General features: G+C 37.3%; 1 protein-coding gene across 35 annotated transcripts in view; it reads left to right on the top strand.

Moving 5' to 3' along the window:
* CNTN3 (contactin 3) overlaps positions 1-14,600 on the top strand; it is a 370,445-nt gene that overhangs the window by 290,509 nt on the left and 65,336 nt on the right. For all 35 annotated transcript variants that reach the window (XM_021069237.2, XM_084989060.1, XM_021069229.2 and 32 more), the window contains 2 exons: positions 317-444; positions 3,415-3,590. In XM_021069237.2, coding sequence (XP_020924896.2) covers positions 317-444; positions 3,415-3,590 — 304 coding nt within the window. The remainder of the gene's footprint in view (positions 1-316; positions 445-3,414; positions 3,591-14,600) is intronic.

Raw genomic sequence — 14,600 nt, 5'->3', positions numbered from 1 at the left:
ATCTAATTCATCATATATTTTTGGAAAACATTTCACACTTATTTGATAAAGGTGTCCCCCAAATCAGATGTAATGTTAACTCTTGCTGTTAAGTAAAACTGTATAAAAATATCAAGGAACATTTGAATTGGCAAAGCAACTTTTTTAGTCAGCTGTGTGCATGTGCGAGTACATTTTCTTTTAATTTTCTTTATACCCAAGAAAGCTAAGGACTGGTTTATCTTGCCTTAAAAATAGTAGCTTAAGGAAATACTTCTATGTTAAAAATTCTATTTATTTTGAAAAAAAAATTTTCTCTCATTTGTATTTGCTGTAGAATTTCTTTTTTAAAAGATGGAGGACTCAAAGTTGCCAATGTGACTAAAGCTGATGTTGGGATTTATACCTGTATAGCAGAAAACCAGTTTGGGAAAGCCAATGGCTCAACACACTTGGTTGTTACAGGTAGGTGCCTTTCTTAAAGATAACTTTATGTAGGAGTACAATATTTGGTATTTTATTATGATAAAAGGGAAAAAAAATGCTTCTCATAGTATGCAGTGCAATATTCAGGTAGATGTTGTGTTTGTACTTCTGTTAACTTTAACAGGTCAAAAAGTCAAGAGAACAGTTCTTAATATTTCTTTGTATATCACCATGCCCACTGGGGCACACACTAGTTACTATGCTGGCATAATGAGCAGTAGAATTACAAAAAGCATGTGCTATTAACTTTTATGAGTTCCCATTGTAGCTCAGAGAATTAAGAACCTAACTAGTATCCATGATGATACAGGTTCGATCCTGGCCTCACTCAGTGGGTTAAGGATCCAACATTGCCCCAAGCAGTGCAGCTCGGATCTTGCACTGTTGTGACCATGGCATAGGCCTCAGCTGCAGCTCTAATTTAATCCCTAAACAGGGAACTTCCATATGCTGCAGGTACAGCCATAAAAAGAAAAAAAAATTATTTTATGCTATTTTATCATGTCAAATCTTTTGGGCAGACTTTTTCCTTTATCAGTATTTTTGATATTCTCTGGAGATGTTTCAGTCCATAATCCTTCCTATCAACACAAGTTATTTAGTGTTCTGGATATATTTTGTTCATTTAATCATGCAACAACATTCGGTACTTACCATGTGCCAGGTACTTGGGTTGCTCAGTAAATAAACTAACAGAAATGCTGCCCTCGTGAAGCTTACATTCTACTACATGTAGAAAGAAAAAAGGAGTACAAATAAAAAGCAAGGAAATTCTTAGAAGGGAAAAAAAAATAGAAACCAATTAGAAAACAGAGGAATGGGAGACGTAAGTTAGAACGTGAAACTGAATGATTCAGTGTAGGCCTCACTGAAAGGAGAGATGTGAGTGAAGATTTCTTGGAGAAAGAGTTCAATGGATTCCATGGGGACAATTGTGTGAAAGTTTCATAGACTTTGTTAGGACTTCAGCTTTTACTTGGAGTGAAAAGGAGAGACTGGTGCAGATTATTAAGCAGAGGAATGAAATGATGGGAAAGACATGTTTAAAAGACTGCTCTACCTGCTATGTTGAGAAAAGACTCTGAGGAGTTAATGGTAGAAGTAGATGCAGTCTCAGAAGACCACTGTAATCTAGACGGAGTGATATGACCCAGATAAGGGTTGCAACAGAGGAGGTAATGTGAGGGGATCCAATTCCGCATGTGTTCTGCATGTGAAATCACTAGGCATTGTTGACAAATTGGACATGGGGTCTGAGAGAAAAAAGAGAAGGATGCCTGCAGGGTGTTTGGTGAACTACAAGAAGAATAACAGTCAGAACAACTTAAGTGGAAAGGCTGAGTTTGCCCAGGTTTGAGGAGGAGGATCAGGACCTTAGTTTGCATGTGTTGAGTCTGAGGTGTTTATTAGATTCTATCTGTAAATCAGACCACAGTATTCTGCAATGGCAAATAAAATCAAGATCTCTGTGCATTAACATAGCAAAGACTTACTTTTTGTTCATGCCGAAAGTCTATGGTAGTAGCTCAGCTCTGCTGTCTTTATTCAGGAAAAAAAAAGTATCCCAGTGCCTCCACAATCTGTTACATTTCCCATCATCATGGAAGAAGAAAAAAGACAAGTCACATTGCCCATTAGTTCTTCCAAGCTTCTCCCTGTCAGTGCCACACATAACTACTTACATTTCATTTGCCAAAGCAAAGCATTTGGCTATGCCTGAAATCAGAAGCATTCACCATCGAATCCTACTATGTGCTCTGAAAGGAGTAATGAACAGTCTGTCATAACACCTAAGTGGAGATGCCAAGCAGGCATTTGGATGAATGAGTCTGAATTTAGGGAAAAAGATGGAGGATGGAGAAATGCACTCTGGAGTTGTTAGTGTGTCGTTAGGTATTTGAAGAGACTCCATAAAATCACTAAGTGCATGAAGATAGAGAGTAAGAAAAACCAAGGACTGAGCTTGAGATAATCCTCTGTTGAGAGATTTAGAAAAAGATGAGGAACTGTAAAAGGGGACAAAAAAGGAATGACAAGCACAATAGGAGAAAACTAAGATAGCGTAGTGTCCCAGAGACCAAGCAAAGATAGTGTACCAAGGAGAAGGCAGTGATCTAGTGTAGCAGACACAGCAAAAGGTCAATTAAGTAAAGTGAGATTGAAACAAGTACCACTGGATTTTGCAATGGAGTGATTTCTGAGGACCTTGATGAAAGCAAACGGATTGAGGTTTACTAAAGCCTGCCTAGAATGGGTAAAAGAGGGAATTTTGCAGAGAAATTGTAGATGATATACTAAATGACTCTTTTGAAGACTTTTGCTGCAACATGGAGCAAAGAAATGGAGAGGAGCAATGGAAGAGTGGAGTCAAGACATTTAATTCACAGCAGATGGAAGGGGTGTGGTGACACCAAAAAGCAGTGCACATGTGGACATTTGCATTTGGGAAAGAAACAGTAATTAATTAACATTTTAACTTAGTATTTTACCTATTCTAAACATCTTTTTGTAGTCTTTCTGAAGTTCAAGTCTAAGTAAATTTTGGTGGTAATGCACTTTGCAGTCATTGAAAATACTTTGTTTTCTGTTTCTATTTCTACCTCTGTATTTCATTAAGCAATAAAACGGAAATGAAATTGATTTTGTAGTAGTAGTATAACTCTTATTTACTGGTTACTTCAATTTTTAAATTTCTATACCTGATAAATTTAGATATTCTAATTATTTTAATAAGAATCAGTGGATCCAATGAAATATGTTCTGGATCTGCATCAAAATGTCTGTTTTAATCTTAAAGACCTCTAATTATATAGAGGTATATATACATACACATGTGTCTATACAAATATGCACACTATAAGTTAGACTACTAAGCTGCCTATGAAAATTACTTTCATCAAAATAAAAGATGCTGAAGTTTCACTTAAGACTTTATTATTTCCCCCATAGAGCCAACAAGAATAATTTTGGCACCATCCAACATGGATGTCTCCGTGGGTGAAAGCATCATTTTGCCTTGCCAGGTGCAACACGACCCGCTATTAGACATCACATTTACCTGGTATTTCAATGGGGCCCTCACAGATTTTAAGAAAGATGGATCTCACTTTGAGAAAGTCGGTGGGGTAAGTTGTGACACTTTCCTCGTGCTTTTTACACGTGTCTCCGACATATTGTCCTTAAAGAAACCTCTGGCACATATGTGATGCTCTAGTAATGTTTGTTCTATGAGTAAATTAGGGTTTTCACTTCTAGAGTGATCTAATTTTATAATTATAATTACCAGAAAGTGAGCACATTTACTTCAACCTTTAAGTTATAATTTTTATTAATGGTGATGTTTGTTGTGTTTATATTAAATATTATTTTGCACAATACTTTTATCATTAGTATTCCATAGAAAGGTAAGTGTTGTTACTTTCTCATGTTTATTTGCCACATGATATATCATGAAAAGTCCCATTTGGTAAGTGCCTCTCATGTGCCAGGCGAGGCGCTTCATCCCAGTTAATCCTTGCATTGGCACTGCATGTTAGTGGTGTGAATTATAATTGTACAAGTGCATAAACTAAGGATTTCTAAAGTTATTAACTTGCCCAAGGTCACTGTTAGTGATGGAACCTAGATTCAAACTTAGATCTGTAAGTTCCCAAAACACAAATTCTTCATGATCATGTTACATGAGGAAGAACTACAGATTTCAAGGAAAAATGGGAACCTTGAGCAGAACTGTTAAGAAGTGACTCAATGTCATGAACCACACAGACTGATAGGCCCCACAACTGGCCACGTGTCTGTGAATCCAGAATCACAAGGCCAGTTTCCCTAGCAGGCCTCTTTGCATTGACACAGGTTTAGCTCCATTCATTTAGGCTAAGATATCAGCCATGCATCATAGTAGTGTCTAGATTTTCAGACAAAGTAACATGATGGTCAGATCAGCTCCATTCATTTGATACATCAAAAAAAAAAAAAAAAAAACATGGAGATGGTTAGATAGCTAGCCACAATTAAGTACAGTTTCAGTGCCATTGCTATTTTTTATCATCTGGCTTATTCAGTTTTGTAAGCTCTAGTTTTCCAAATTTTTCTGACTGATTCAAGGCTCTCAAGTACTTCACCAATTGCTACAAGCCATTAACAATTTTTTTCATTATTACTTTAAGTGCTCTTTTTAAAGTCACTAATTTCTTCTAGTATGACAGGAAAAGACATATGCCAGTATTTTCTGCCAAATCTTTACTCCGTACTCAGGGTTTATAATTTCCCTTCCTTGGAGAAGAGTCAAGGGAAAATAGAAAAGGCTAGAATGTTATCTTCATAAGGACTCCTTGTCCAGGAGTTCCTGTAATGGCTCAGCAGTAATGAACTCAACTAGTGTCCATGAGGGCACAGGTTTGATCCCTGGCCCTACTCAGTGGGTTAAAGATCAAGCGTTTCCATGAGCAGTGGTGTAGGTCGCAGACACAGCTTGGATTTGCTGTGGCTGTAGCTGCGGCATAGGTTGGCAGCTGGAGCTCCAGTTTGACCCCTAGCCTGGGAACCTCCATATGCTGCGGGTGCAGCCCTAAAAAGCAGAAAAAAACAAAAAGCAAACCAAAAATAATCTTTGTCCAGTTTGGAAAATGCTTCTACTCTAACCTTGTCCTAACTTTAATTCATAAAGAATTTTATTTGAATCATAAGTACCTTTGCTGTACAATGTAGATAACAGTTTTTGTGATCTATCTCCTGGATTGTAAACCACTGATAATATTTTATCCAAAATGAGGAGTTCCTGTCTTGGCTCAGCACTAGTGGACCAGACTAGCATTCAGGAGGATGTGAGTTCGATCCCTGGCCTCGCTCAGTGGGCTAAGGATCCGGCTTTGCTGTGAGCTGTGGTGTAGGTCGCAGACACTGCTTGGATCCTGTTTTGCTATGGCTCTGGTGTAGGCTGGCAGCTACAGCTCTGATTAGACCCCTAGCCTGGGAACCTCCATATACCACAGGTAGGGCCCTCCAAAAAAAAAAAAAAAAAAGACCAAGATATGCCCTCTGTCTGAGCTAATGCTAAAGAAATATATGTTGAAAGACTAAAAAAAATATAGTTTGATTTTAATATACCTCAAATATTCTCAAAGAAACATTCAATAAGACTGAGCTAGATGGCTCCTTTCTGTAAGGGGATCTTAGGATTAAGAATATTTGAAATTATAAGGTAACTTAACTGCTCCTATGCTACTAATAGGTTCTCCATAAGTTATTGTCAGTCATCTCTCCTCAGGAGTCAGGTATCTAAAACAGAAAATTTCATGAATTAACCCTATCACTTGCCATTTCTGTTCTTTTTCTAACATGCTTATTCGTGGCCTATGAATTTTTTTATTGACTTATGACATTACTAACTTAATATTCTCTCATCACTATAAAATAGTAAGCCCTGCAAGATGACATTACCCTTAAGCACAGGCAATTAAGCAAATTGGTTTTCTGTTGTATGAGAAGGGAATCATATGATAGCTCTTATCCTCTGATTGTATATTCATTGCAGAGTTCACATTAATACCTACAAAGTCCACTTGCCTTTTATCCCCCTGCATTCAGAGATACAGCTCCTGTTTTCAACAGCAGCAAAATGTTAGGGAGGAGCTGGTAAGGGGGAAAGTTTCCTAGAAAGCTGGATAGCTTAAGAGCTACATTTTAAAACTGGAAGGGGTAGTTTAGAAAATGAAAAATCTGACTTAACAGCTTTCAATTGTTTCAGCCACTGGTCATTGAAACTACTCTCTCAGTATTCAGTATTCATTCATTTGTTGTAAAATAACACCCACCTTTGGGGGGAAATCCAAAACTCAAAAAGCTCCAGCAATTTAGATCTGATCAATTGTACAGCTTTGCACACTCTGCCAAAGGAGTGTGATGACAGTGTTGCAGGAGGAGAAATTGTCACTTCTGGGACCCACCGGAGTCCTGGGGACAGACCACCAAGTGAGGTTCCTTGGCTTCTTGCAGGAAAGAATTCAAGAGCAGCCAAAATAAAGTGAAAGCAAGTTTATGGAGAGATATGCGATTCATAGGCAGAATACAACCTGCTCAGATAGTGAGAGAGGCCCCAGAGCGGAGGCTGTAGGTTTTGATGGACTGAATAACGTTCTATGCTAAGGAATGGGAGAAATCTTCTTGCTATTCCAGGAAAAGATGGAGATCTCCAGGAAATGAGCCATTTGCCCACTTATGGGACTTTGGTAGTCTACCTTGGAACTCTCATGGCATAAGTGGGAGTGATTTTTAATATTATAATGAAGGTATAATGTGCTAAAGTTCAATGACCAGACTGTTCTTAATGCCACCTTGGTCTCAGCCAATTCCTAATGGCTGTGCCCCTTTATTTATCCAGCGGTTGTGTCCTGCCCCTTTCCCTCCTATCTCAACAGCAGTGATAGGTTTCTGCACAGTCAGAATTAGAACATTCAGAAAAGCTTGTTAGACGAACTGACTGAAGCAAATTGACACATCACCAAGGAGAAATATGGGTCAACTCCAGGCTTTATTCCATGAGACAAGTCAAAGTTGGATAAATAAGGCAGCAGTAAAGGGCTTTCACTTATGCCCACTATTTGCCAAGCAAATCTTGATGAGGTGTAACTAGAGAAGCAGGGGGTTTTATGTTCAGACACACTTGAAATCTAGATTCTGCTGCTTACCACATGAGTAACTTAACTTTTTGTTCCCCATTTTCTGTTTTCTTTTTGCATCAGCTTTTAGTGTTTGCTATGTTCCTTTTGCACACATTGGTCCCCCTTTTCAGGAACATTGTTCTCTCTCCTTTAGACCTGTATCTAGATAGCTTCATCTGTAGTTGTGCGTGTTTTGGTAACAATGCATGTAGTTTCCTGTACACATTTTTATTTCATAAATGCACAGTAATGGGGAGGGACAGTACTAACAATATGTATGCAGCAGTATTTTGTCATAGCAATTTTTAATCAAATAGAATTCCACTCCATGTATTTCACCCAAAAAGAGAGAGAGAGAAAAGACTGCTTGCATCATTCACACAGTGCCCTGTACAACAGCTTTCTTTCTCTACTTTTAAAATATCCAAGCTTCCACTGACAGGAAAAAGGAGATAATAGCCCCCAATTCAGGAGACATGAAAGAATATTATTGACACCTAAAAATTTAAGGACCTGACAATATAAATAAAATTTAAGAACATTCTAGAATAATTTGACTTGCCTGGATAAACTAACTTTTGGACTTAGACCTATTATATTATGGAGTATCACTGTAGATAGAAACTTTTGACCCTAAACAACCCAGTAGTTCCCTTCAACTTGTAAGGATGTTTCAATGGATGTGCTTTGATAAACCTGATGTGGGGCAGATACTTTAGAAATGAAGAATGTGTAGAACCAAGCTCCACAGCTTTGCATGCCTTTTATGGAATTGGATCTGTGATGAATTAGAATGTGTGTGGATAAAAGTCCCTGGAAGCTATAAGAGGTTTAGCAGTGACAACCAATCTGCATTCATTGAGCTGGCTGGCTTCTGTGTGATTTATTTCCCACAGGCTACATGCTCACTCTGGTTACAGCAGCTCCTTGTGAGCTTGAGACTTGATGTATTTCCCAGTGCTCAGTGGTAGGAAAGAGTATCTTTGAAAGAAATCCTTTGGGTGGAATAATACAATATGGTCACTTTGACCTGATTTATTTCATAGAGTTATTTGGGGAGGAGGCCTAAATGTTTGAAAGTAAGTTATTTTATAATACACAATTCTGTAAAAGGTTTTATGTGTGCTTTAAACACAGATCTGAGGTAAAAACACTCATTCCAAACACTACCTGTGGTGATATACTGCTTTTTTAACCATCTCCCACTGAGAGTGTCTGATAGATTTTATATTTTGTCCAAATTCAAAATATCAACTAATTTGGAAGGATCATTAAGAGCATATATCCAATAACGAGCTCATAAAAGTTGGGGATTAGACCAGAGGAATTATTATTATTCATCTTGAGCATACATCCCTGAAGCACAGCTATTCCTACAAGGCTATTTGGAGATGAAAAAAAAAAAAAAAAAAAAAAAAAAAAAAAAAAAAAAAAAACATGGATTCTGGAGTTCCCATTGTGGCATAACGGAAAAGAATCCGACTAGGAACGATGAGGTTGCAGGTTCAATCCCTGGCCTTGCTCAGTGGGTTAAGGATCCAGCGTTGCCGGGAGCTGTGGTGTAGGTTGCAGACACAGCTCTGATTCTGTGTTGCTGTGGCTCTGGTATACTCTGGCAGCAACAGCTTTGATTTGACCCCTACCCGGGAACCTCCATATACCGCAGGTGCAGCCCTAAAAAGACAAAAGACAAAAAAAAAAAATGGATTCTCAAATGCCTGTTGGAAGAAGGGAAATGCACAAAATAGTTGAAGTTGAGTTTATTTCACTAACTCATTATTTGCTCAGCCAGGCATATAGAGGCTCAGTTCCTACTTAAAATGTGATTTGTGTACCAGGCCTGTGTTTATCAAGCACAATGTTTATTAAGATGAATGGTCCAAATATACCCCTCATAGAAACGCTGTGAGATTTAAATTTATAAGAAGACTCGCAGAAGTCAGACCAAGTAACATGTTACTTGAACTAAAACCTCTAAAAACAGCAGTTACAATACAAACCAAGGCTGTAATGAAAATATGTACAAGTATTTGTCAGTCAAATTCAGTGAAAGGAAAGAGGATAACAAGTGTTCATTTGAAAAATATAATAATAATTCAAGGCAAACCTTAAGAGTAAAAAAGGTAAATTTATTTTAGAAAAAGTTTGCTCTACCATGAAGGTATAATAATTATAAAGCATAATACTCCATTTACTGTACCATTAAAAAATACCGAGTCAGGAGTTCCCGTCGTGGCGCAGTGGTTAACAAATCCAACTAGGAACCATGAGGTTGTGGGTTCGATCCCTGGCCTCACTCAGTGGGTTAAGGATACAGCGTTGCTGTGAGCTGTGGTATAGGTCGCAGACGCGGCTTGGATCCTATGTTGCTGTGGCTGTGGTGTAGGCCAGAAGCTACAGCTCTGATTAGACCCCTAGCCTGGGAACTTCCATATGCCGCATGTGCGGCCCTCAAAAGACAACAACAACAACAAAAAAAATACAGAGTCAGTAGTTCCAACTTTGGTGCAGTGGGTTAAGAATCCAGCTGCAGTGGCTCAGGTTGCTGTGGAGGTGTGCCTTCAATACCCAGCCCAGTGCAATGAGTTAAAGGATCCAGCATTGCTGCAACTGTGGCGTAGGTCGCAGTTGTGGCTCGAATTCAGTACCTGGTCCAGAAACTTCCTTATGGTGCAGGTGTGGACATTTAAAATACATATATGTACATGTATATGTGTGTGTGTGTGTGTGTGTCTGTGTGTGTGTGTGTATATATATATATGTAATAATGGAAGTAACAGATATGGATAAAATCACTCTAAAAATAGAAATATGTATTCCTTTTCATCCTTCCACATACTTGTAAATTTCAGGGGGGGGAAAAATAAAGCAATTATATAGAAAAGTGAAGGAAGGAGAAATGGATGGATGGAGGAATGTCCAAAAGCAATAGACAAGCTCTGGAAAATATTAATGAAGAATAAAGGTTAAAACAACTAAAATTAGAAATAAGAAAGAGCTTGTAACATACCAGGTAATAAAGAATTAAAAATAGAGCATTCCTTGTTCAAGTCATATATATGAAAAACCCAATTAAACAGAAAACTGGGGGTAATATAAATGATCACAGTTAACAACAATTATAGAAACTAAGTAGGAGTTCCCATCGTGGCTCAGTGGTTAATGAATCTGACTAGGAACCATGAGGTTACAGGTTCGATCCCTGGCTTTGCTCAGTGGGTTAAGGATCCATCATTGCCATGAGCTGTGGTATAGGTCGCAAATGTGGCTCTGATTCGACCCCTAGTCTGGGAACCTCCATATGCCATGGGAGCGGCCCAAGAAATGGCAAAAAAAAAAAAAAAAAAAGAAAGAAAGGCGAAGTAGATCCATAATTACAAAAAACTGTAAATCACTACCCCTCCCCCCACAAAGAAAGGTAATCTAGGATTAGAATGTTGCTGGTCATTTTTTCTTAAGTTTTTAGGAAATAGATAAATTGTTATATAAACTATTTGACAATGTAAAAGAAGTTTAAAATCTTTTTATTTTGTAAGGCCAGCATAGTCCTGAGAACAAAACCTGGCAAGATAAATAATTAGCAAATATAACTCAATTTCATGAATATAGCATGAAAACCTAATAAAATTTTAGCAAAAAATGACTGAACATCATACTAAAAGAATAAACTTTCAGGTTTCCTGCTGTGGCACATTGGGTTTAGAATCCACCTGCAGCTTCTTGAGTCACTTTGGAGGTGCAGGTTCAATCCCCCACCCAGAGCAGTGGGTTAAAAGATTCAGCATTGTAATAGCTGTGGCATAGGTCACAGCTATGGCTCAGATTCAATCCGTGGCACAGGAACTGGGTGCAGCTATAAAATAATTTTTTAAAAAAGGATAAACCTTTGTAAGCACTAGGTGATGTTCTGGGAAATATGCCTGCCTCATATCAATTAAATATTATAAAACAGACCACTGTGTTCTCAATGGGCATTTTATAAGACATTCAGTAAAATTAATGACCAATTGTAGGAACAGAAAAATACTTCTTCCATGTCTAAAAAAAAGTTTTTAAGGGAATATCAGGAATACATTTATTTAAGTCATCAATAATACAGAATACATACAAGTACCATTACCTTATAACCATTTGGAGGTATTTGGGCCAATTCAGTAAGGTATCAAGAAGAACAAAAAGTCTAATTTTAGAAAATAAGGAAACAAAATTACCATTATTTGATGACAAAATGATAGTAGGGGGTATTCAAAATCAAATAGTATCAACTCCAATTTGTTTTAAAAATAATCAGAGTTCAGTCAATTACTTGGATACAAGATAAATTCACAAAAAGTAATAGTTTATGTATCCAACAGTAACCGATAAAAAGGTATAATGGGAGAGAATGGTCCCCAAAAGAGAGACAAAATATATTGATTATTTGCACAAGTACACAAGGCCTAAATAAAAGACAACTACAGTACTCTCTTAGGATGGATGAATGGATGTAGAGAGAGCCAGGGAAAGAATCATTAAAAAAAAATCAGTGCTCCTAAATGAAATAAAACAATAATATATTTTCAGGCTTTTAATTTTTCTTAGATTTTTTCTGTAGTTTTAAAATAACTGACAATCAGATTCATCTTTAGACAATTCTGAGAGTACTTAATGTAAGAAACCAGGTAAGGAAAAGGATAGGGTTTTTTTTCTTTTTCTGTCTTTTAAGATTTTCATTTTTTTCTATTATAATTGATTAACAGTGTTCTGTCCATTTCTGCTGTACAGAAATTGTATACATTCTTTTTCTCACATTACCCTCCATCATGTTCCATTCCAAGTGACTAGATACAGTTGCCTGTGCTATACCGCAGGATCTCATTGCTTATCCACTGTAAATGCAATAGTGTGCATCTACTAACCCCAAACTCCCAGTCCATACCATGCCCCCCCCTCCCCCTTGACAATCACAAATCTGTTCTCCAAGTCCAAGAGTTCGTTTCTTTTCTGTAGATAGGTTCATTTGTGCCATTATTAGATTCCAAATATAAGTCATATCATATGGTATTTGTCTTTCTCTTTCTGACTTTCTTCACTTAGTATGAGAGTTTCTAGTTCCATCCATGTTGCTGCAAATGGTATTATTTAACTCTTTTTATGGTTGAATGGTACTCCATTGTGTATATATACCACATTTTCTGAATCCATTCGTCTGTCCATGGACATTTAAGTTGTTTCCATGTCTTGGCTATTGTGAATAGTGCTTCAGTGAGCATACAGGTGCATGTATCTTTTTCAATGAAAGCTTTGTCTGGATATATGCCCAGGAGTGGGATTGCTGGGTCATATGGTAGTCCTACATTCAGTTTTCTGAGGTACAATTTACATTCCTACCAACACTGAAGGAGGGTGGGTACCCTTTTCTCAACACCCTTTCCAACATTTGTTATCTGTTGACTTATTAATGATAGTTAAAAGTATTTTGAAAGAAGAGTAATGACCCCTTGTCAATGATTTCCAGGGAGTTTTCTGGAGATATTTGTTCCAGGTATGTAATTGCTGGATGGGAATGAAATTATACATAGAGTTGCGTCATTAAAACTTCTGAACTCAGAATTCCAACTTTTGTAACATTTCATTTTTTGTGTGAACTCTTTTTGACATTTCTTTGCCTCGGTTTCCTCATCTGTAAAACTGATATGATACTAGTATTTTATTCTGAGGTATGTGTGAAATACTTAGAACAACGTATGTTAGCTCTAGCTGTTGTTGTTACTGTGATTACTCCTTGCCCAAGTGAAAGGATGATAGGGTTGTTTCTAAAGTGTTCTTCAGAAAAGCCACAACATTTTACGTCCCCATCATCAGAGCAGAAGGGTACCTGTTTTTCCAAATTCTTTTCCACACATGATTTTCTTCCTTATTTTTTTTTTCCTGCACCCATGGCATATGGAAGTTCCAGGAATTGGACCTGCACCACAGCAGTGACCCAAGCCACTGCAGTGACAATACCAGTACCTTAACCCACTGTGCCACAAAATAACTCTTCCTCTGATTTTTCAAATAAAAATTTTTCTAAACAGATGGTTGAGAAATGATATCTCATTATCACCAGTTCCTCATTTCTAATTTAATAGTAAGCTTGAGAATCTCTCCATTTGGCTTGTTAGTAATTTGAATACTTAAGAAAGTTTTAGAATTACAACTGACTCCAAATCAAGAAAATTGGGAGCTTAGGCCCTCTTGGCCTACAGGATACCTGGATGCTGAGCCTGAAGCCAACACCTCCAGGACTGTGAGGGGAGAGGGGCTCTGTTCTGACTTTTCAATACAGCTGTTGGTCTAAAAAAAAGAAAGAAAGAAAGAAAGAAAATTGAGAGCTTAATACTGTCTTATGAAATGCAAGATTACTTCTGTTTAAAAAAAAGAAGAAAACAATTACCTAATATGTACCTAGAGAAATTCACAAAAGCCCACCTGCCTGGATAATTATATAGAAGAATGTTCAAAAAATCATTTTAAATCTGGCAATAGAAAATGACTTTCAAAAGTTGTAAAAGCAAAATGTACACTGCTTCAAGACAAATATCAGCCAGAAAAGACCTATTTTATTTTTGTTAGAAACAAAATAATGAAACATACTTGCGTAAAATAAGAATTTCATCTCATCTATTTTTTGTGTCCCCTGGACAGTGTTTTCCTTACGTCACAGCAGGAAATCCTTCACTTACACACAAAGTTACAGTGTGTACTGTGCCATTTCTTGTTCCTCCTCCATACCATAAAGATTTGTTTCCTCTGCTCATTTCTTCCATTAGAAGTTAGGACTTTTGTTTCACAGATTTATTTTAGGTCCTTATGCATAGTCAAGCTATTAATTACATCTCAGTTTGATTCATTGGAAATATGTTCTTTTAATATATGTCACTTCATGTTACCTTTGTCTGTGATATCATTCATAGAATAAAAGTTTTCATTTTCATGTAGTCAAAAGAAAATCTGTATTCTTCTTTTCCTACAAGTTTTCATAACTTTTCTTGTATGATATGGTATATTCAAACTGTAGTAACTTGAAAAGGGATATGAAAAAAATCTTAGAACCAGTGTTCAAGGAGGGTTACCTGAGAAAATTGGGGCAAGTTAGATTAGTGCTACTGGGAGAGAAACTTTGGGAGAGATGGAGATACTTAAATATTTTGGGGAGATTTTGCTGTGAATTTTATTTTCTTTGCCTAAAACATTCCATGCATTTATGTCACTCCAATTCTTGGCTTTTTGGAGTTCCCACCATGGCACAGTGAGTTAATCCAACTGTAGCAACTCACATCACTGCAGAGGGACAGGTTCAATCCCCTCCTGGGCACAGTGGGTTATCCATTGTTGCCACAGCTGCAGGGTAGGTCACAGTCGTGGCTCAGATTCAGTCCCTGGCTTGGGAACTTCCATATGCTTCAGATGAAAGAAGTTGGCTCTTTTTTCCAGGGTAAGGATGTTAGTTGT

The sequence above is a fragment of the Sus scrofa genome, chromosome 13, assembly GCF_054392235.1.
Source record: "Sus scrofa isolate SSC_HxYL_T2T_F1_AM1 chromosome 13, Sscrofa_HxYL_maternal_Yorkshire_Landrace_v2.0, whole genome shotgun sequence".
In the NCBI taxonomy this organism is placed as follows: Eukaryota; Metazoa; Chordata; class Mammalia; order Artiodactyla; family Suidae; genus Sus; species Sus scrofa.
This window is presented reverse-complemented; position numbering and strand designations above follow the sequence as displayed.